Consider the following 22,989-nt stretch of genomic DNA (forward strand, 5'->3'; position numbering starts at 1 on the left):
GTCACACGTGTTTTATCCACGTTCAACGCACCTAATACAAGTTTATTACCTGACTATACAATCTAAAAACATAACTTGCTTATTCAATCTAAAATTAGTGATTATTTCTTTTTTATATATAACGAATTAGCGGAAATACCTTTACTTATGAATTTTCATTTTTAATATTAGCAGGGATAACTCTGTTGGGAGAGTGTCAGACTGAAGATTTGAAGGTCACGTGTTTGATCTTCACGTTTCCCGCACCTGATTCTAGTTGCATAACCTGACTATTCAATCTAAAATTAGTCATTATTCCTTTCTGAAATCTCAATGAATTATCGGAAATACCTTATGTGTTCTAGTTCACCGCACCTTATACAAGTTGGATAACTTGAATATCTTATTAAAAATTAGTGATTATTTCTATTTAAAATTTCAATGAATTAGCGAACCTTTACTGATGAATTTTCATTTTTAAAGTTAGTGTGGATAGCTCAGTTGAGATAGCATTAGATTGAAGATCTAAAGGTCTCGTGTTCGATCCGTGTTCACCACACATGGTTCACGGTGCATAATTTGACTATTCAATCTAAAATTAGTGATTATTTCTTTCTAACATTTCAATTAATTAGTGGAAATACCTTTACTTAAAACTTAAAAACTTTCATTTTTAATGTTAGCGGGGATAGCTCAGTTTGGAGAGTGTCAGATTTAAGATTTGAAAGTCACGTGTTCGATCTCCACGTTCATCGGACCAGTTTCTTTTTGCATAACCTGACTATTCAATAAAAAATTAGTCATTATTTCTTTTTAAAATCTCAATGAATCAGCTAAAATACCTTTACTGATGAATTTTCATTTCCAATGATTGCGGGGATAGCTTAGTTGGGAGAGCGTCAGACTAAAGATCTAAAGGTCATGTGTTCGATCCACGTTCACCGCACTTTGTTCAGGTTGTATAATTTGACCATTCTTTCTAAAATCAGTGATTATTTATGTTTAAAATATAATGAATTAGTGGAAATACCATTACTTATGAATTTTCAATTTTAATATTAGCGTGGATAGCTCAGGGAGAGCGTCATATTGAAGATTTAAAGGGATCCAAGTTCACTGCATTAGCGACCTGTACTTATGAATTTTCAAATTTAATATTAGCGTGGATAGCTCAGGGAGAGCGTCATATGAATTAGTGGAAATACCTTTACTTATGAATTTTCAATTTTAATATTAGCGTGGATAGCTCAGGGAGAGCGTCATATTAAAGATTTAAAGGTAACGCTTGATCCAAGTTCACTGCATTAGCGACCTGTACTTATGAATTTTCAAATTTAATATTAGCGTGGATAGCTCAGGGAGAGCGTCATATTGAAGATTTAAAGGTAACGCTTGATCCACGTTCACTGCATTAGCGATTATTTCTTTTTGAATTTTTAATTTTAATATTAGCGTGGATAGCTCAGGGAGAGCGTCATATTGAAGATTTAAAGGTAACGTTTGATCCACGTTCACTGCATTAGCGATTATTTCTTTTTGAATTTTTAATTTTAATATTAGCGTGGATAGCTCAAGGAGAGCGTCATATTGAAGATTTAAAGGTAACGTTTGATCCACGTTCACTGCATTAGCGATTATTTCTTTTTGAATTTTTAATTTTAATATTAGCGTGGATAGCTCAAGGAGAGCGTCATATTGAAGATTTAAAGGTAACGTTTGATCCACGTTCACAGCATTAGCGATTATTTCTTTTTAAAATCTCAATCTCAATGAATTAGTAGAAGATCGATTATTTCTTTTTAAAATCTCAATGAATTAGCAGAAGATCTGTCACGTTTTTTATCCAACTGGCATAAGTTGACTAAGTTGCATAACTTTACTATAAAATCTAAAACATGTGATTATTTATTTTTTATGTTATCTAGGATGGCTTAGTTGGGAGAGCATCATTGAAGGTCTTGTGTTCAATCTGCATTCATCGCACCTTATAGTTTTATGAATTTTTAGTTTTAATGTTAGCCGGGATAGCTTAGTTCGGACTTAATATCTGAAGGTTACATGTTTAATCCATGTTCACCGCACTTGGTTTACGTTGCATAAAAAATAAACTAGTTATTATGAATTAGCAGAAATACCTTTACACATGAATTTTGATTTTTAGTGTTAGCGGGGATAGCTTAGTTCGGACTGAATATCTGAAGGTTACATGTTTAATCCACGTTCACCGCACTTGGTTTACGTTGCATAAGTTCATTAAGTTGCATAACTTTATTCAATCTAAAATTAGTGATTATTTCTTTTTAAAATATAATGAATTAGCGAAAATACCTTTACTTATGATTTTTTTTTTCAAATATTAGCGAAGATAACTTAGTTTTGAGAGCGTCAGACTGAAAATGTGAAGGTCACGTGTTCGATCCACGTTCACCGCACCTGATTCAAGTCACATAAATTTACTCGTGACTATTCAATTTAAAATTAGTGATTATTTCCTTTTAAAATATCAATGAATTAGCTAAATACTTTACTAATGAGTTTTCATTTTTAATGTTAGCCAGGATAGCTTCGTTGGGAGAGCGTCACTAAAGATCTCAAGGTCACGTGTTTGATCCACGTTCACTGCACCTGATTCAAGTTGACTAAGTTGCATAACCTCGCTATTCAATCTAAAATTAGTGATTATTTCTTTTTAAAATCTCAATGAAGTAGTGAAAATATCTTATTAACCGATGAATTATTATTTTTAATGCTAGCGGGGATAACTCAGTTTGCAGAGCGTTCAAGTTGACTAAGTTGCATAACCTTGCTATTCAATCTAAAATTAGTGATTATTTCTTTTTAAAATCTCAATGAAGTAGTGAAAATATCTTAACCGATGAATTTTTATTTTTAATGTTAGCAGGGATAGCTCAGTTTGGAGAGCGTCACTGAAGATCTGAAAGTCACGTGAGAGCATCACTGAAGATCTGAAAGTCACGTGTTTGATCCACGTTCACCGCACCTAATTCAAGTTGACTAACTTGCATAACCTAAATATTCAATCTAAAATTAGTGATTATTTCTTTTTAAAATTACTTGACTATTTAATCTAAATTTGGTGATTATTTCTTTTTAAAATTTCAGAATTTTCATTTTCAATGTTTCAAAATTTTCTTTTTAAAATGACTTGAAGGTCAGGTGTTGTTCGACCTTCACCACACGTGATTCAAGTAATATAACTTACTATCTTATCTAAATTTAGAGATGATTTCTTTTTAAAATTTCAATGAGTTAGGGTAAATAATTTTACTGATGAATTTTCATTTTAATGTTAGCGTGGATAGCTAAATTGGGAGTGCGTTTGTAGATAGCGTGGATTCCTAATTCTTTATTTGACTATAAATGCTCTATAAGACATTTAGTAGAATGACTCATTTTATTGTATGGAACAATAAAATTGATCTTCCCTTAGAATTGTCAATACATTCTACTTTCAATGTTGCTAAGTTGAGTTCTTCTCATGTAGGTGATGATTTTTCTTATTCGAGGAAGAATCCTAAAGAGGGAGATGATGATAAGAATCACAGTGTACATTCTACTTTCAATGTTGCTGAGTTGAGTCCTTTTGATGTAGGTGATGATTTTTCTGATTCGAGGACGAATCCTTTTGAAGAGGGGGATGATGATAAGAATCACGATGTTCCAACTGGACCTATTACACAACCCAAGGCCAAGAAGATTCAACAAGCATTCATACTTCATCTACAAAATTGGATAGGCTAGGTTCAACCATCATTTCATGTGTGACAAGCTGAGTCGTTTGAGTCAAGACCATTTGGAGATTCAAAAGTAAATATTTGCATGGGTGAAGTAGCGGATGAAGTTGCAAGCATCATTTCATGAGTGGTTAGAAAACTTTATTTCTCATTTTAATTTCATAAAGTTTGTAATGCTCAAATTGACTTCGTCTTCTGTGGAGATCTAAAAGGATCGAGATTAAATCACGGCCACTAACTTCTTTTGTGGGGAGACTATAAATACCCACACATTATTATGTAAAAGCATATTTGTGATCAATGAAATTGATCTCTCAAGTTGAGATGATCCCTCGTGTAGAAATTCGAGCATATCTTTGTCATTTCTAAGTTTTATGCAATTCTTTCTAAGTTTTATGCAATTCTTGTGGTAGATTGCATCTGAGTCATTCAATCAAGCCTTGATCAAGTTCGATTGTGGAGTGACTCGATTTAGAAAAAGGTTCCATAATCTAATTCTAGCTTTATCTCTTGGTTGATCCAAATTTTGTATAAGAAGGAGCGTCGATTGCATCGATTCCATCAACAGTCTTCCCATGAGTTTATGGTGCATGACCCATTTTTTATACCATTCACCTTCGAGCGCCACCATAGTTTTGCATCGTCCATGAGATGCATTGCGACCAACGTAACTCTTAGGTCCTATGAGCAAGTTCAAGTAACCTTCAAGTATTGTTCTACGTCAAAAATAAAGCTTTTTAATTCCTTAGCATCCCGGTTTCCATTTAAGGGGTTGTGTTCTTGGATTTTAAGTTTGTTAAGCTCACATGAACGTGGCTTGAGGTGTGGTTCTTTACAGCCCAACTTGTCAAACTCACTCGGGTGCTCATCAACCATGATGTCGTTCAACAAGAGAGACCTCGAAAACGACTGGATTATCGCATTAACCATTTGAATCACCTGCTCATCTCAACCATGACATCGTTCAACAAGAGAGACCTCGAAAATGACTGGATTATCGCATTAACCATTTGAATTACCTGCTCATCTCAACCACGATGTTGTTCAACAAGAGAGACCTCGAAAACGACTGGATTATCGCATTAACCATTTGAAATTGAACAAAATATCTATAACATAACTCTAAGGGTAAGAAGTTCATAAAAGTCTTTTTAGTCTAAGATAGAAACTGTAAAATAAAATGAAATAAGAAAATAATACTTCATTGCCAGGAATCAAACTTGGGTCTCGGGTGAAAGCCAGATATCCTTACCGTTGGATGACAATGGATTTTTGGTGTAGATGTCTTGAAGTCTTTTGTCAGATCGCTGAAGAGTTTTAGCATGATCTTTTGCTTAATGTCTAACTCTTCGACACGTTCTTCCCTGTGTGTGTTAGAGTTCTCAGGGCTACCGCGATATTTCAAGCTGTTCGATTGTGTGGCTCTTTCTTCAAAAGAGTCAATATAAAATGTTAGGTCCTTGATTGGCAACCCATCCAGGGGAGTGTCGATTCCATCAACGATCATCCCATGAGTTTATGGTTCATGACCCAGTTTTTTATACCATTCACCTTCGAGAACTACCATAGTTTTGCATCGTCCATGAAATGCATTGCGGCTAACGTAACTCTCAGGTCGTATGAGAAAGTTCCTGTAGCCCTCAACTCTCAGGTCGTATGATAGAGTTCTTAGAGCTACCGTGACATTTCGAGGTGTTCGATCGTGTGGCTTTGTCTTCAAAAGAGTCACCATCAAACGTCAGGTCTTTAATTTGCAACCCATCAAGGGGAGCGTCGATTCCATCAACGGTCTTCCCATGAGTTTATGGTGCATGACCAATTTTTTATATCATCCACCTTCGAGCGCCACCGTCCATGAGATGCATTGTGGCCAACGTAACTCTTAGGTTCTATGAGCAAGTTCCTGTAACCTTCAAGTATTGTTCTACGTCAGAAATAAAGCTTTTTAATTCCATAGCATCCTGGTTCCCATTTAAGGGTTTGTGTTTTTGGATTTTCAGTTTGTTAAGCCCATCATGAGCTTGGTTTGGGGTGTGGTTCTCTACGACCCTCCTTGTCAAACTCACTCTGGTGCTCATCTCAGTCATCTCAGCCATGATGCGTTCAACAAAAGAGACCTTGAAAATGACTGGATTATCACATTAACCATTTGAATGACCTCAACCTCACTTGTTGAAATTGAACCAAATATCTATGACATAACAGTATTAAAGGTTCAAAGTTCATAAAAGTCTTTTTAATCTAAGATACTATTGAACTTGACCATTATAGTGCCTCTCAAACCAAGTTCATAAAAGTCTTTTGAATTTAAGATACTATTGAACTCATCCATTATAGTGCTTCTCAAACCTAGGTAAAGTTTAAATATAATTGGTGACAAAAGATGAAACTATAAAATAAACGAAATAAGAACATAAAATTTCATTTTCGAGAATCAAACTCGGGTCTCCTCGATGAAAGCCAGATCTTCTGTGTAATGTCTAACTCTTCGACACGTTTTTTTTTATGTATGTGATAGAGTTCTCAAAGATACCGCCACGTTTCTTGTTGTTTGATCATGTGGCTCTTTCTTCAAAAGAGTCAACATCAAACATTAGGTCTTTGATTGGGAACCCATACAGGAGCGTCGATTGCTTCAATTCCATCAATGGTCTTCCCATGATTTTTTGGTGCATGACCAGTTTTTTATACAATTCACCTTCAAGCGCCACCATAGTTTTGCATCGTCCATGAGATGCATTGTAGGCCAATGTAACTCTCATGTTCTTTGAGCAAGTTCCTATAGTCTTGAAGTATAATATCAAAACATATTAATGTATTTGATATGTTAAATATTAAAATAATTGATGTGTATCATAAACATTAAATAAAAATATATATTTGAAATTTGAATGAGATTCATATTAATTAAACATATATTATGATATTCTACGACATTTTAATATTATTGAAATAAGATATTATATCTTAATGTATTAGGTATTCAAATATATAATTTGACAAAAATTATCACAAGTTCACTTTAAATAGAACCCTAGGGTTAAGTTAAAAAGCATCGAACACTAAATAGTGTGACATTTTAGGTGATATTTTGTAGAGGGAGCTGATAAGGTCTTCAAAGAGCATGTGGTCATGTCTGGCATTTTAGGTTAACAACATGGTGAAAAGAAACCAGAAATTCTGGTAATTAACTACAAACCTCTAAATAAGGTTTTAGAATAAATAAGATATCCCATCCAAAACAAAAATGATTTGATAAAAAGAATTTAGAGTCAAATGTTTTTATAAAATTCGACATGAAATTGGGATTTCGGAAAATTCTAGTTTCCTAAAAGGACAAATATAAAATAGCATTTAATGAGAGGATCGTCATGCCATTTAGGCTAAATAACGCTCCATCCGAATTTCAGAAGATTATGAATGATATTTTCAATCCTTTCAAAAAAATTCGATAGTTTATATCGATGATGTGTTGATATTTTCTAAAACCATTAAGATCAACACTTTAAACATCTACATACATTCATTAATGTAATCAAAAGAAATCAGCTAGTTGTGTCCATACCCAAAATCAAATATCGGATATGGAGGTATCTAAAATTGTCAAAGAGGACATAGAATCAATTATCATATTTCATTCAAAAGCCTCCAATAATACCATACAAATTACAAAATAGTAAAAAAAAAAAAAAAAAAAAAAAAATGTATTATTTCCATTGTACTCGGTGTACAAAAATTTTAAAGAAAATTTAAATAACAAAACTATTAAAATCTATTCGAGAGTCAAATTTAGTTTTAGAAAAAGAAGGGAATAATCTTGTTTCAAACAAAAAAAATAATTTTGCTAGATAGAAGTAAATTTTGTTGTGGTTTGATTTTAAAATTCGACCTATATAAAAGAAGTTGAAAACACCTTGGGGGATTACCTACGGGAGAATTTCTAACAAAGTCTCTCTTCTCTCCTCTGTCTTCTTCAACGGATACTAATCCAACCAATCATTTATACATGGACTCGAAAGTTCAATTACCTATAAAAGAAGATGAAAACACCTTGTGAAAGTATATAAGGATACTACAGCCTCTAGCTTTGTAAAATCCAGTGTTGTTAGCGCTTATCAAAATCGCTGCCAAAATAAAGTTTAACAAGTGGTTCTATGGTGTAGTGGTTAGCACTTTCGACTTTAAATCTAACGACCTGTGTTTAATTCCCGATAGGTAATCCACCAATTTATACAAAATTGGTCCATAGCCGATTCGGTAGGGTCACTTTTGGACCGATAATCTTTAGAAGGGGTCACTAAGGTTGAGATCATACAAAATGGGACCATAGCTCAATGTTAGAGCATTTTATTGCAGATCAAGAGGTCACCAATTCGAACCTAGTTGGGCCCTGTTAGATTATGGAGCCTGCTGCTTATTTATAGCTTGGTCAACGGTTATATCCGGTAAAGCTATATTTGGTAAAGCTATATCCGGTAAAACTATTTCTGGTAAAACTATATCTTCTAAAAGCTATATATTAAATAGCTATATATAGTAGATGGTTAAATCGGGTAAAGCTATATATAGTACATGGTTAAATCTGGTAAACCTATATATAGTAAACTGAACTATATATATATACCATCCACTAAAGCTTTGAAAAGTACTTTCTATTCTCTGTAATTCTCTCTTACTGTACATACGTGAAGTCATCAATAGAAATATCCTTTTAGCCAGAGTTCTCCTTGCACTTTTCTCTATCCTGTTCTTTGTGTTCATCTAGATCGAGCGTGTGCGTTGTTGTGCAATCCCAACATCTGGTATCAGACCTAGGCGAAATTCACCACGATCTGTGAAGATGGAAAGTTCAAAGATTGGAATTGAGAAGTTCGATGGATCCGATTTCGGTTTCTGGATGATGTAGATTGAAGATGATCTGTACCAGAAAGATCTTCACGAACCTCTGTTGGGAGTGAAGTCGGAATCCATGACCATGGAACAGTTGAAGCTCAAGGATCGACAAGCCTTGGGGCTGATTCGGTTGACGCTATCCAGAAACGTGGCGTTCAACATTATCAAGTAGAAGACAACGTTAGATCTATTGAAGGCGCTGTCAAATATGTATGAAAAACCATCGGCTATGAACAAGGCGTATTTGATGTGGAGATTGTTCAATCTACAGATGTCTGAAGGTGGACCTGTTGCTGATCATACAAATGAATTCAATATGATCATAAGTCAACTGAGTTCGGTGGAAATTAATTTCGAAGATGAAATGAGAGCGTTGATTTTGATGTCATCCTTACCCGAGTCATGGGATACAGTTGTTGCTGCAATCAGCAGTTCCCGAGGATCTGATAAACTGAAGTTTTTTGAAATTCGAGATGTAGTTTTCAGCAAAAGTATTCGCAAACGGGAAACTGGAGATTCACCAGGCAATGCTCTCAGTGTTGATCGAAGGGGAAGAAGTAAACCGAAGGGCCCAAACAAAGGGCGATCAAAATGAAAGAACCGAGAAAAATCTCCAAATAGACCAAACGTAACGTGTTGGAATTGTGGAGAAAAAGATCACTTTAAGATAGGTTGTACAAGACCAAAGAGAAAGCAGAATCACAAATCTGGAGATGTGATGATTCTATAAATTCAGCAGAAGACATTGGGGATGCCCTAATCCTCAGCGTGGACAGTTCGATTGAATCCTGGATTTTGGATTCAGATGCATCTTTTCATTCGTCTCCAAATAAAGAGTTGTTCTGGAATTTCAATCTGGAAATTTTGAGAAGGTGTATATTGCCGACAACAAAGATTTGGAGATTAAAGGAAAAGGAGATGTCTGCATAAAAACTCCCACAGAAAATCAGTGGACATTAAAGGATGTCAGATATATTTCTGGTCTCTGAAGGAACCTGATCTCTATTGGTCAGTTGGACAGCACAGGTTATGCAACAAAGTTAGGGAAGAGTTCGTGGAAGATTATGAAGGGTGCTACAGTGGTAGCACGTGGCTCAAAATCTGGAACCTTATACACCACTGCAGGGTGTATGAACATAGCTGCTGTTGCTGAGAGTGCTTCAAATTCAAGTCTACAGCACAATAGACTTGAACCTATGAGTGCGAAAAGAATGAAGAGGCTGAATGCGAAAGGAGTTTTAGAAGGTCTGAAATCTGTTGATGTGGGTCGTTGTGAGAACTACGTTATGAGCAAGCAGAAACGAGTTAGCTTCACAAGGACCGCCAGAGAATTGAAGAAAGTGCGATTGGAAATGGAACCAGATGTGGAGCACGATTCCAAGAGCACGAAGATAGTGGGAGTTGAGCTTGAGTTGCAGGGAAACTCACCTAGTGATGTTGTAGCAGATACTCAAGAAACTCCTGAGACTACTGCTGAGGAACCAGATGTGGAGCAAGGTTCCAAGACAACAAAGCAAGTGGGAGTTGAGGTTGAGTTGCGGAGAAAATCACCAAGTGATCTTGTAGAAGATACTCAACAAACTCCTGAGGTTGTTGCGGAGGAATCAGCTGTGGAGAAACTGACACTTGAACTGGTGTTGAGAAAATCATCCTGTACTATCAGAGTACCAGATATGTATATACCTTCATTACACTATCTGTTGCTGATGAAAAGAAATCACAACCCTTTGATGAGACCCTACAGTTGGAGGATACAACCAAGTAGGAGCAAGCCATGGATGATGGGAAGTCTAGGCTTCAAAAATGCATTGTACTGACATTGAGTACGTGGCAATAGTTGAAGCTGGAAAGAAGACGATATGGATGACTGACTATCTGGAAGAATGGGCAAGAAGCAGCACGAAGATTCTTAACAGAAATAGCCAGAGGTCATACAGTTGGCGAAGGAACCCGGTCTATCATTTAAAGAGAAAACACATAAGACGATACCATTTCACTTGCAGGTTAGTGAAAGATGGTGATGTGTTTGGAGAAGATAGAGGGTGCAAAGAATCCAGCAAACATGTTGACAAAATGTGTTGTTGGAATATTGAGGTCGTGCAAAGCCTCAATTGATATGGTGCCATGAAGACCATGAAGATGCTCATGTTCGTTTGAGAATGAAATTCTTGGTTGACGAGATCAGTCTCCAAGTGGGAGAATTGTTAGGATATGGAGCCTGCGGCTTATTTATATCTTGGTCAACGGTTATATCCGGTAAAGCTATATTTGGTAAAGCTATATCCGGTACAGCTATATTTGGTAAAACTATATCCGGTAAACCTATATATGGTAAATAGCTATATATAGTAGATGGTTAAATCGGGTAAAGCTATATATAGTAAATGTCTATATATAGTAGATGATTAAATCTGGTAAACCTATATATAGTAAACTGAACTTTATATATATCCCGTCCACCAGAGCTTTGAAAAGTACTTTCTATTCTCTGTAATTCTCTCTTACTGTACATACGTGAAGTCATCAATAGAAAAATCCTTTTAGCCAGAGTTCTCCTTGCACTTTCCTCTATCCTGTTCTTTATGTTCATCTAGATCGAGCGTGTGCGTTGTTGTGCGATCTTAACAGGCCCTTCTATCTTGGATAGAAATTTGTTACACTTTTTGGACCGACACTATGTCTAAGGGGTCACTAAGGTTAAAATCCTACAAAATGGATCCATGGCTCAGTGGTAGAGAATTTGACCGGTCACCCGTTTGAACTTGGTTGGGCCTTTTTATTTTGGAGAGACGCTTTTTACACTTTTAGACTGACACTCTGTAGAAGGGGTCATTAAGGTTGAAATCATGCAAAATGAGTCCATACCTCAGTGGTAAAGCATTTGACTGTAGATCAAGAGGTCACCCGTTCGAATTTGGTTGGTTCCTTTTATCATTTTACTTTGTTTTCAACCTCTTTTAACTTGCAATCCGTGCTTGGAGAACCCACCAAAATGTGAGTTTGTAACCCATCCGTTAGGGTTCTTGGAATGATTCTCTAGATTATCCCTTCCATGCAGGGAGTCGGGCCATGGGTCTTGGGTGAAGGAATCGTTGGTTTACCGCCCCTAAGAGTTAAGGAAGCATCTTGAGGCTAGTTTCACATAGTATCATTGTCTTTGAGATAACAATTCTTTTCTATTTTATATAAATTTTTTAAATATGGGTTCATTTCCAAATGCATGCTAACACCCTTATTGTTGAATAAATGACATGAAACTAGTTTCACATAGTAACGTTGCCTTTTTCTCCTATTGGTGGAAGGATAATAGTTCGATTATACCTATAGGGTAGTTTTAAGCGTGACAACGAGACTAATTTTTTTTTTTTTAGTTAAAAATTATAATTATAACAATCTGCCTAAGACTAATTTTGCTTCATTTCTAAATGCAAGCAGACAAAGTAGAAAAATGAAAACATGTAAAACATTTCAAAGAAATAAACAAGTTTTGATGGTATCAATGCTAACCAGAAAACAATCAACCAAATTTATTTGGAACATAGAAAACCTCATGTCTCCATCTTGTAAAGCCAATAAACCAAAGGGCCTAATATAGTAGAGAAATGAAAAAATGTTACCCTCATATGTGTTGTGTTGTGCCATAAGTGATCAATGGATGTTGACTTTGACCAATTCCTACTATTTTTTTTTCTATAGTTTGAAACTATTTTAAACACTTTTTTCTTGTACTCCTTATAATTTTACCTTTTAAGGTTGTAAATATTTGTGCACGGGTGACTATTATGATTATTAGTCAACTGAGTTAAGTGGAAATAAATTTTGAAGATGAAATTAAAGTATTAATTTTGATGTCATCTTTATCTGAGTTTTGGGATATTGTTATTAATTAGATTCAATCTAATGCCATTAATTCACAATGATAATATTCAAAATACTTGACAAAAAAGAATGGTCAACGTAAGATATTTGAAACAAATAAATATTTTGTCATCTACGATATATCAAATCACTCATTTGAAATTCCTTAATAATAACCTGAAGTCTTACTAAATAATATTTATAGTGAAAAGTTCCTTAAATAGAAGTCTTATTAGATACTTCTAAGCATTTAGAGATCAACTAGACACAAAGCTAAACATTCTAAAAAAAATTAGGGGTTAAACTTTTAAGTTAACTTAATTTAAGAAACTTATGATTTTTATATTATCAAGAGTTTAATTGAGCTACGTCAATTCAATCTAGTGGACCCAAGAATTGAACCAAACCAAACCAACTAGTTAGTAACATGATTTAGTGGAAGCATTTTCACGCAAAGTAGAAGCAATAATGGAGGGTTTGAAATAATATAGTTTTCACCCCTTGTTTCTCGAGCGAATATTGAAATAATATAGTTTTCATGTTAAGTTTTGCACGGAAGAAAGAAAGACGGGGATGTAAAGTATTATTTCAATTTGTTTGTAATATACAACAATATATAAATTAACTATAAGAAATATATAAAATTACATGTTCTCCAAGAGCTTCAATCAACACCGGAGGGTTACTTCTACAACCACTCTAAAGGTGCTCAAGATCACAACGAGTTAGATAAAACAGCTCTAGAACTTTGAATCCAATAACTTGAGTTTGACTCATGATAGGATCTCCCTTCTTGTGGAATCTGCATAAAATAGGAAAACCATTCCAAAATAAATTTTTACAAGGGGTTCTATGGTGTAGTGGTTAGCACTTTGGACTTTGAATCCAACGACTTAGGTTCTACTCCCGGTAGGACCTTTGACAACACAAGACATTTTAAAACAAAACGGTGGTACCACTTCCCATGAGTGCATAGGTGGCGTTGTCATAATTGTGGCATCCTGCTAGCAAATCGTGGTGCAGGCGGCTCATGGTACATATACCATAGCATCCCACCTAAAGAGAAATAGGGGCCTTTATGCATAATGTCTTGGGTCAAGCTTGGAACTTATAAGTTCTTAGGAATAGCGACCAAGGGTACATCTGGGGAATCTATTACTTTAGGGATACCACTTTAGTTATCCTAGGAGGTAAAATCATATGGATAAAAACTAACTAAAGTTTTCCAATAACTCCGAAACTTCATTACCTTATATAACCTCTCCGGAAATGATTCATAGGATTCATACAACATTTCATAAAATCTACTGAGAAAACCCGAGAAAAGGTCAACTTTTAAGTTGACTTGGACAGTTCAGTTGAACTAGCCGTATCATCGTTTTCTTCCTCTGAACAGAAATAAGATGCACATTTTTTGCATCGCCGCCATCTGAAACTCGGCCTGTACAGCCACATTTACAGTGTTTCTCTCCTCGATTTCTTCGTGAAACTTAAAGATGGATGTTACAAGAAAGGGATTGGGATTTATTTGATAACTTCTCGTGGATCGTAGCCTAAGATATTCGCAACCAAAGTTCATCCAAAATCTGATGATAACTTCTCGTGGATCGTAGCCTAAGATATTCGCAACCAAAGTTCATCCAAAATCTGATTTATCACTGGAGATAAAACAAAGAATTTCTTATTGGGTAGCCGATTATAGGGGTTTCAAGGCTCTATTTCTTCATTGAACCTCTTCCATATCTTATCTTCAGGCTAAAGGAATTGGTTTGGAGGAACGTCTTTGAGTGTAGGACCTTAATTTCCAGAAATCATGTATCCTCGGGTTGGATTTTCAAGTTTTTCTTGAAGTTCTTCAATGGCGGATTGAATTGGGGGAATGGTTTCTAGGCACTTTCAGCACTCTATTCCTTCATAGAACTTGTGGGTAATCTTGTTGAGAAATGGTAGGAATAAGTTTGAAGAGAAATGGTGGAGGATTGCTCTCGAATTTGGAAGAAATCTGAGAGTAGGAGACCCATAATCTAAACGCCTATTGCCTTCGATTGGGGGATCGACCTTTCTCGATTCTTATTCCATATTGTTTCTCCTACTTCCGACTTTATAGGAGGAGCTTAAACCGACATTGAGAGCTCCAGAATCTTCGTTATTTAGAGATCGATCTTTCTGGATAATTTTTTGGTGATATCAACTCCGATCATGGCCATTCGACCTTGGCTTTGCATACTAGTCGTTGGATGTGATGATCCGTGCGTGTTCGTTCTAGATCATATCAAATTTTGGAGGACATCCGACGGTTGAGATTTGAGTTCGAAAGATTTTGCTCGGATGGTCACGGTAGATGTTCTGATTCTAATTAGAGTGGCATTTCTGTAATTGTCCATTCTTCTAGGGGTTTTTTGGTAATTTACCACTTTCCGAATATTTAATTATTATTTTTCTTGAAAAATCCAAAATTGTTCTACAAATTTCTTTTTTTATCATTTTTCCCTTTTTTTTTTGAATCTTGAGATTCCTTCTAGATAAGGAATTACAAATCCGGAATGATTTTTGATAATTGATAAAATGACTTTTTTGCCCTTTTGATTTACTTTTTCGTTTCCAATCCTTTTCAAAAGGCCTTTAACTCCGTGAAATCACTTGTTAGGGTACACGAGTGACTTGACTAAGTCCTTTGTTCTTGCTTAATCCTTTAATTTTTTTTCATTTCTATCCATTGGGTCTTTCATGAGTGGCTTATTCTTATGGGAGATAATTTCCTTCATTTTTTGGGTGTTACATATACATACTCGTTACAAACACAAAATAAGAAGCAGACTTAAAAGAAGAACAAAAAATACTAGATTAAAAACAGAGGTTAGTCCATGGCCCACACTCCAAAGTCCACTCTCATGCACGACCTAACTCTTAGTTACTTGAAAAAAAATGATAAACATGGACTGAGTAAAACTTAGTAAGTAGCCTCCTAGTAGGTTCTTAATGGCGACCTTAAGCTACGATATTACTTCTTGTTATGTTTTCAGGATCTTAAAACCTTCTCCTAAAATAATCTTCAATTTTCTCCCCATGAACACAATTTTCTCCCCATCTATCTTTTTTTAAACACTTTTGAAAGTTAACGAGTAGTTTTGAAGCTTTTTTTTTTTTTTTGAAAATTCAACGGTATTTTTTTAAAAAACAAATTAATAGTTTCTATAGATTTTTTTTTTTAAGATTTAAGTGTATTATTGAAACTTCTAAAAAAAATTATGAGTATTTTTTTAGATAAAGTGCAAATTTCAATGGTATTTTTATTAATTTAGCTTATAATTTTTTTAAAAAAAACAAATTTTGGTTGATTAAGTTAATATTAATTTTATTAAAATACATAACACCGCATCAAAATTAATTTATTAGGAATAAAATTAAAACTAAAAAATCAATTTATTTTAAACTAAAAAATTAATTTATTTTAAAACTAAAAAGTATACTTAATTTGACTAAAACATCCCTTATCCCAACTATAAAGAATTTAATTCCAAGCTCTCTTCTAATAGACAAACGATTTATTAACATCTGTTTTAAAATTTCACTTCATCAATTTAAGTAGTGTTCAACTATAAATATCGAATTTTAAAGTATTCCTCGACAAAGTAAATCTGTTGAAACTATCTATCAAAGGTGTTCCATAATGAGTTGTGGAGAAGTGTTTCCTTCAATTCTAATTTCAATTAAGGATGTCAATGACAAAAAAGTGCAAGAGGCTAGAAAGTTTGTAGTGGAAGAAAATAACAAGAGTCATGGACATCGTTTTGTTTACAAGCTGTATCATGTGTCTTATTCATGGTTACTTAAATCTCGTTGAATTGGTGCGCCTTTCACATCAGAGACATTTGTGCCTTAAACCGAGCTCTTTGCAATATCAAACTTATTAAAAACTCTTTGCTTGCTACAACATTTGCTTGACATAATTGGACCAAAGGACGTTATGGACGACCATAGCTCACTGTATTGGTCTCCAATCATGAAGTGTGACATCGGATCTTTGTGCATACCATATTCATTAACTATAACATGGCAAGAAATTTTTTATGTTTTGACTGGGCATGTCATATTCTGTTGTTCTTATATATCTTTAGTTACGTGTGATTAAAGCAAAGAAGTATAGACATGGTTTCCAACCAACCCTTCCTTTATAGTTGGTTCGACGAATGGGTTTTTGTTATCATTTTATCGTTAACCCTTCCGCTCGATTTTGTGTTATGATATCATATTGGGAATGAGAAGCGACCTTACTTGGACAAAATTATATACCGTTTGATAATTATTGATGATAACAAAGATATATTGAATTATAAGCATTTTAAGTTCAAAAGTAACAAATTACTTGTACATCTTTTACTTATAATCTTCATATTCTTTATATAGCGATAAGGAAGGGAGGGATAGAAAAGATACTCATAATATCATTATGACTATGCCTTATTTCATTAATAAAAGAGAGTAATACATCCACAAACACACATATATATTTCGAGAGAGAGAGGGCTTTATTATAAGTAGAGATAGCATTCTAGTAGTTGTATTGCTACTTGGGGACAAGGAACTCGATAACTTCTTTAAAAGTTCTGCACCTTTGTAATAAAAGACCAAGGAATATCATCGTTATTTATAACTTCTATCACAATAATATAAATTCTGCGAGGACGACGTTCTCTAGTCATACCAACCAGACCGTTCACCACATGCTTGTAGATGAAACGATGTCCACTATTCTCGTTATTCTTTTCAACTACGAACCTTCCTGCATTCTGCACTACTAGGATATTGACATCCTTAATTGGTACTAAAGCATCTAAAGGCAACCCTTCCACACGGCTCATTCTAACACCTTTGGTAAATAGTTCCAAGAGACATTGTTAGGCCGTTTTTGTTCATGAATACTTAAGAATTTGATATTTATAGGTGTAGTTGAACGCTACTTAAATTGATGAAGTGAAATCTTACAATAGAGTCTAATAAAGCGTTTGTCCATTAGAATAGGTTGGAATTAAATTCTTTATAGTTCGAGATAATAGTTGTATTCTTTAAGTCATTGAGACTAGTGTTACTAGTACTTGTTAGTATATTGAGACTAGTGTTACTAGTCCTTCACATGTCGTATCATAATCATATCATGTCATAAAAACTTCGTGATTATATCCTTCCCTAATTTATCATAGCCTTAACGTCCTTAGACATATCATAGTTGTGTCGTTACCTGAACGTACCTTAGTCTTAACGTTACAGGAACGTATCCTAACGCTATCGTTCTATCAATCTATCATAATCCTATCCCTTTCTACCCATAACCTAATCGTATTGTTTTATGAATCCATCGTGACCATATCATTGTTATCAATCTGTCATACCCATAGCACTTCGATACGTAACCAAACCATAACGTTTCATGAACATGTCTTACTCCTATCGTTACATTACGTTTAGTGCATCCTTCTCGTATCCTATCTCAAATATACCATTGAACACATGGTACCGTAAGTATTATCATACAATTCACATATTATAACATATCATAAGCATATCGATTCACAAACATTTCACACATATCAATATATATGACACTTGCAGAACCACGAGCACAGTCAACATCAAATATAACCATACGGATGGTAAGGACACCTAACTGATTAGCTTAGGCTGGTGTCCCCAATTTATCCTTAACAAAGTTCGATTTGTTTTTTTGTATTAAAGTCAACCTATATGAACATGACATCAATTTCAATCATTTCTCTAAATTTTATGATGCTCTAGTGTTAGATTTCATGGGAAAATTGCACGAGTAAGGTCTTGAAATGTCTATATATCAAAACTGTTTAACACTTTCCAAATCTTGATTTTTTGGCTGTTTGTGTTTTTGTTTTTACTTGTGTTCCTAATCTTACTTCGGTGTGTTTGTTACATTTATTTTTAATTATGTTAGCAATTAGCCAATTTAATCAATTCATCGTTTATATATATATATATATATATATATATATATATATATATATATATTTTAATTATGTTAGTCATTACTTTTGGCTAATTTAATCTATTCTATTTTATTTTATTTTATTTTTTTGCTATTGATGGACGTATCTTTCTAACACATACTAAATAAAACTAAATAATTGATTAAGAGAGGATATGAGATATAACATAAGGTTAAATCTCTTTCCATATGAGAATAACTCATTCTCATGTCCATCTTTGCTACCATGTACTAAATTAAGGATTTTATTTCTCTTGGGTCAAAACAATCCTTAAAGCACAAAATTGAAGTTGTAGTTAGTCAATTATAATATTTGACGTGCTAGTTTTTAAACTACTTTAAATAGGTGTAAAGAGAGCATGAGAATAACTTAGTTTCACTAATCTGACATGTGTTTGGCATGTACTGAACACTTGTTAATACAATGGATACATTACAAATTTATAATCCATCGTATCAGACACTTGACTTTGAATATATTTTGAGAGTGAAACATACATTAAGTTTTTTTTTTTTAAGTATACAAATATATAAACTTATTTATATGAATTTATTTCTAATATAAAATTGATAAATTTTTTGAAATAATTCTTTTTAATTAATGTATCATTGTCACATCGGTATCCTAGTTTTTTAAGAATGACATGTTACTGTTAGTAACAGAAAAAGAAAACAGAAGACGGTAAGATTAGAAGAATTGGGAGAAATCTCTCATCCAATTGAAGAATGACTAAATCAAATCTAATTCATAACTAGATCAAATCTAATCCAAATAACTCAATCAAATCTAATCCTAACAATCCCTCCCTTAAACTGAACAAGAATAGTAATCAGTTTATATCTACGACCTCATACCAAACTTCCACCAGTTAACTTCATCAATTCCCATGTGCCATTTCTGTTTATTGCTCCAGATCCCTGGCTTGCCTCCATTTCTCACTCTTCAGTACTTCTCTAAAGTTTACAAAGTTTGCAGGTTCAATAGGGGTAAACATGGCTGAGCTTCATCATCTTCTTTACAAAAAAAAAACTTCTCCTATTGCATGGTCTCTCATCCAGACTGGTGGTCTCTTATTCCTTGCCTTATTCGAGTTAGGAGAGCTTGCTTCAGCCAAAGAGCCAGATGAAATATTTTCCTCTGCAGTATTTTCATCTGCCGCTTCTATATCATTATTTTCATCTGCCGCTTCTATATCCTTATTTTCATCTGTCGTTTCTATATCATAGAGTCTGTAAGCTTTTGACTCTTCACTAACTCCCAGCAAAACATAACTCAAACTCTTATCATCTAGCTTAGTTCTCTGAGCTGCCTCCTCTTTTTGTCTCTGAATCAACTCGAGCTCACAATATTGTTCTTCTTCCTTCCGCTGCAGCTCCAGAACTAATCGCCGCTGTGCTTTTTCTACCCTTCTTCTATTCTCTTCAAGCATTTTATCTAGCTCTTCTCTCTCTTTTCGTGCTTGTTCTTCTTTTTGTCTTGTAGCAGTAAGAGCGGCTTCTTTCTCTTTCTCAAGCTGCACATCAACATCATCAAACAACTTCGTGCGACCTTCCTCTATTCGCCTCTGTATTTCTAATTTAGTCTCTTCAGAGTTTAGCCTTTCTTCAACATTCTTCTGAATTAGTTCTTCCATCCTCCTAGCTGCATCTTCTTCTAACTTCTTCAACTCTGTTTCACGTCTTTTCTTCTCTTCTTCCTCTTTCTTAAGCTTCTCTATGGAATGATTCCGATCAGTGGATGCACGACTAGGACTGGAACTGGACAATTTGGGGAAAGGAGATAACGAGGAAGACCTACTTCTACGTTGGCGGCTGAGGGAACTTGAACGGCTGCTTCTCCTGGAATTGGTAGTGGAATGATAGGGGGAAGAACTTGGGTCCCTTCTGCTTCTCTGACTATGGCGATAGGAATTGGAGCGGTGAGTGTAGGACAGAGACCTTGAACCACTTCTCCCCATAAGTTTCAATTGAGTTTGAACGGCTGCTACAGGTTGAGATATATAGCATGCAATACGAACATTCGATTCAAAGACATCTTTGTCTCCATGATTAAGCCTCTCTTAGGATGAAACACCTTGCATGTTCCATTTTGAAACAAAAAGGTAACCCCTTTGCTTGCAATTTACCAATACTCAACAAATTGTTCCTCAGGTCTGGCACATAGAATACTCCTGTGATTATCATTATGATTCCATTCACTTCCAGCAGTACATTACCCTTTCCGGTTACAACCATGCTTGAGTTGTTGCCCAGCTTCACTGAATCTCTGAAACTTCGATCAAAATCTGAAAAAATATTTCTTCTTCCCACACATATGATTGCTACATCCCAAGTCAAGGAACCACATATCTTCTTTATTGGCCTTATTCATATTCACGTAAGCCTCATCGACATCTCTTCTTGACTCTCTGCATAGTTTGTCTCATTCTCCTTGCTTTGACATTCCCATTGAAAATGTCCTAGCTTGTGACAGTTATAGCACTCCACTGTGGCCTTGTTGAAGGTTTGTCTGCCTCGTCTGGTATTGCTTTGACATTCCCATTGAAAATGTCCAAGCTTGTGACAGTTATAGCACTCCACTATGGCCTTGTTGAAGGTTTGTCGGCCTCGTCCCCTTCCTCTGCCTCTAAAGCTTCCACGACCTTGACTCCTTCCTCCAGCAGACTGCACAAGTGGACTCTCCATCGACATACTTTTATTATGACAAACGTAGAAGACTGTTGCTTCTAGTTTTAACTAGTTTAGGGCATGACTCTAATACCAAAATGTTAGGAACAGAAAAAGAAAACTGGAAAGATCAGAAGAATCGGGAGAAATCTCTCATCCAATTGAAGAATGACTAAATCAAATCTAATTCAAATAACTAGATAAAAGCTAATCCAAATAACTCGATCAAATATAATCCTTACAGTTATCATATCTATTTGGTATCATATTTATGTCTCGTATCTATATCTCATTTTTATTTTTGTGACTCTGAGATATTTTGCTTTTATAAATAGATATCTTCACGAAAATAAGTTTAATTTATGTTGAGATGGAGAATAAAAATTGACACTTAAGAACGTTGATACTTGGGACTTTGATTCCTCTTGGTGTGAAGCTTGCATCTTGCAATTACTTGGGTAGAGAATGTGTTTCACTTAAAATTCACTCAAGAGAAAATAATCAAATAACGAACCATATTTGAGAGAGGATAACTTTTTTTTTTTTTAATCTTCGAGAAATAAGAAAGAATAAAAATTAAACCATGGCAGGAATAACATCTTCTTGAATCTTTGTTTTGTTCTCCTAAATGTATATAAAAAAAATAAAAAAAATAAAAATCTTATATATTTTTATATATAATTTAAGTACCTATTTAATAAAACTCCATCCAAACTTCTACTCATAAATTTAATTATTATTTGTATACAATTGTTAATATGTAAGAAAATACACGTACAAAATGTCTATACTATTGGTAATACACTAGTCTCGGTTGTTTGACTAAAACAATGCAACCATTGTTCAAACTAAAGAATCTGATTCGAGGCTATCTCCTAATAGAGTGAGGCTCAATTAGACTTTGTTGTAAGATTCGACCATATCAATTTGAATAGCGTTCTCCAACTATAAATATTGAACTCCAAAGTATTCACGAGCAAAGTAAGTTTGTTGAAACTATCTATAAAAGTGTTCCAAAATGAGTCGTGGAGAAGATTTGCCTTAAAATCTAGTTCCAATTAAGGATGTCAATGATGAAGAAGTGCAAGCTGTTGGAAGGTTTACCTTGGAAAATTTCAGAGGTAGTAGATATAATTTAATTTACAAGCGTGTGGTGAATGGTCTTTTCAGTCCCATATAGGCTTTGACCCCAAATTTTATAGTATTGTGATAGAAGCTATAAATGACAATAATATTCATTGGTCAGATATTGCAATTGTGAAGAAGTTCTGTCATATGCATCGGACGCTACCACCATCCTATAAGCACTTATCTTTTGAGGAATTCATCAAATTCCCTGTTCACTACTTACAATAAGTCCTCTCTCTCTTTTATCTATAAAAGAGGCATAGCCATAATAATATAATAATCCTTATATAAGTATCTTTTCTTTTTCTCTCGTACCCACGGATACATAACATGTTAAATTAACTCATACTCTCTTTTATCTATAAAAGAGGCATAGCCATAATAATATAATAATCCTTATATAAGTATCTTTTCTTTTTCTCTCGTACCCACGGATACATAACATGTTAAATTAACTCATACTTAAAAAAATAATTTCTCTCTTTTGGAGATGCAGGGTATCGATCCTCGTACCTCTCGCATGCTAAGCGAACACTCTACCATCTGAGTTACATCCCCACAATTTTTGCATCACAAAACCCTAAATTTTCCGTCATCAATAATAGTGAAAATGAAGAAATATTGCTACCCAACATGTCATGAATAAGGAAAAATTGAAAAGAAATAAAATATTTGACTTATTTTTTGGAGGTGCGG

At 34.5% G+C, this 22,989-nt stretch overlaps 1 protein-coding gene and 1 non-coding gene across 2 annotated transcripts; one reads left to right on the forward strand and one right to left on the reverse strand.

The window, feature by feature from the left end:
* The first annotated feature begins 852 nt into the window (after positions 1-852).
* On the forward strand, positions 853-925 carry TRNAF-AAA (transfer RNA phenylalanine (anticodon AAA)). The gene has a single exon. It is a non-coding gene; the product is annotated as a tRNA-Phe (tRNA).
* Positions 926-18,323: 17,398 nt separating this feature from the next.
* LOC147790567 (uncharacterized) lies at positions 18,324-20,456 on the reverse strand. Its single transcript, XM_087127625.1, has 2 exons — positions 19,784-20,456; positions 18,324-18,415 (listed from the first exon to the last, which is right to left on the reverse strand). The coding sequence occupies exons 1-2, from the start codon at positions 20,454-20,456 to the stop codon at positions 18,324-18,326; spliced, it is 765 nt and encodes a 254-aa protein (XP_086983751.1).
* Between the last annotated feature and the right edge of the window lie 2,533 nt (positions 20,457-22,989).

Source organism: Cucurbita pepo, chromosome 10 (assembly GCF_057944985.1).
Source record: "Cucurbita pepo subsp. pepo isolate OVF chromosome 10, ASM5794498v1, whole genome shotgun sequence".
Lineage (NCBI taxonomy): Eukaryota > Viridiplantae > Streptophyta > Magnoliopsida > Cucurbitales > Cucurbitaceae > Cucurbita > Cucurbita pepo.

Bases quoted from the DNA above. Each gene is read 5' to 3' on its own strand.
- LOC147790567 (XM_087127625.1), bottom strand. From the start codon at position 20,456: ATGGGGAGAAGTGGTTCAAGGTCTCTGTCCTACACTCACCGCTCCAAT. The intron at 18,416-19,783 runs ATAAGAGTTTGA...TGTAACAAACAC, and splicing joins TCAGAGAACTAAGCTAGATG to ACCGAAGTAAGATTAGGAAC.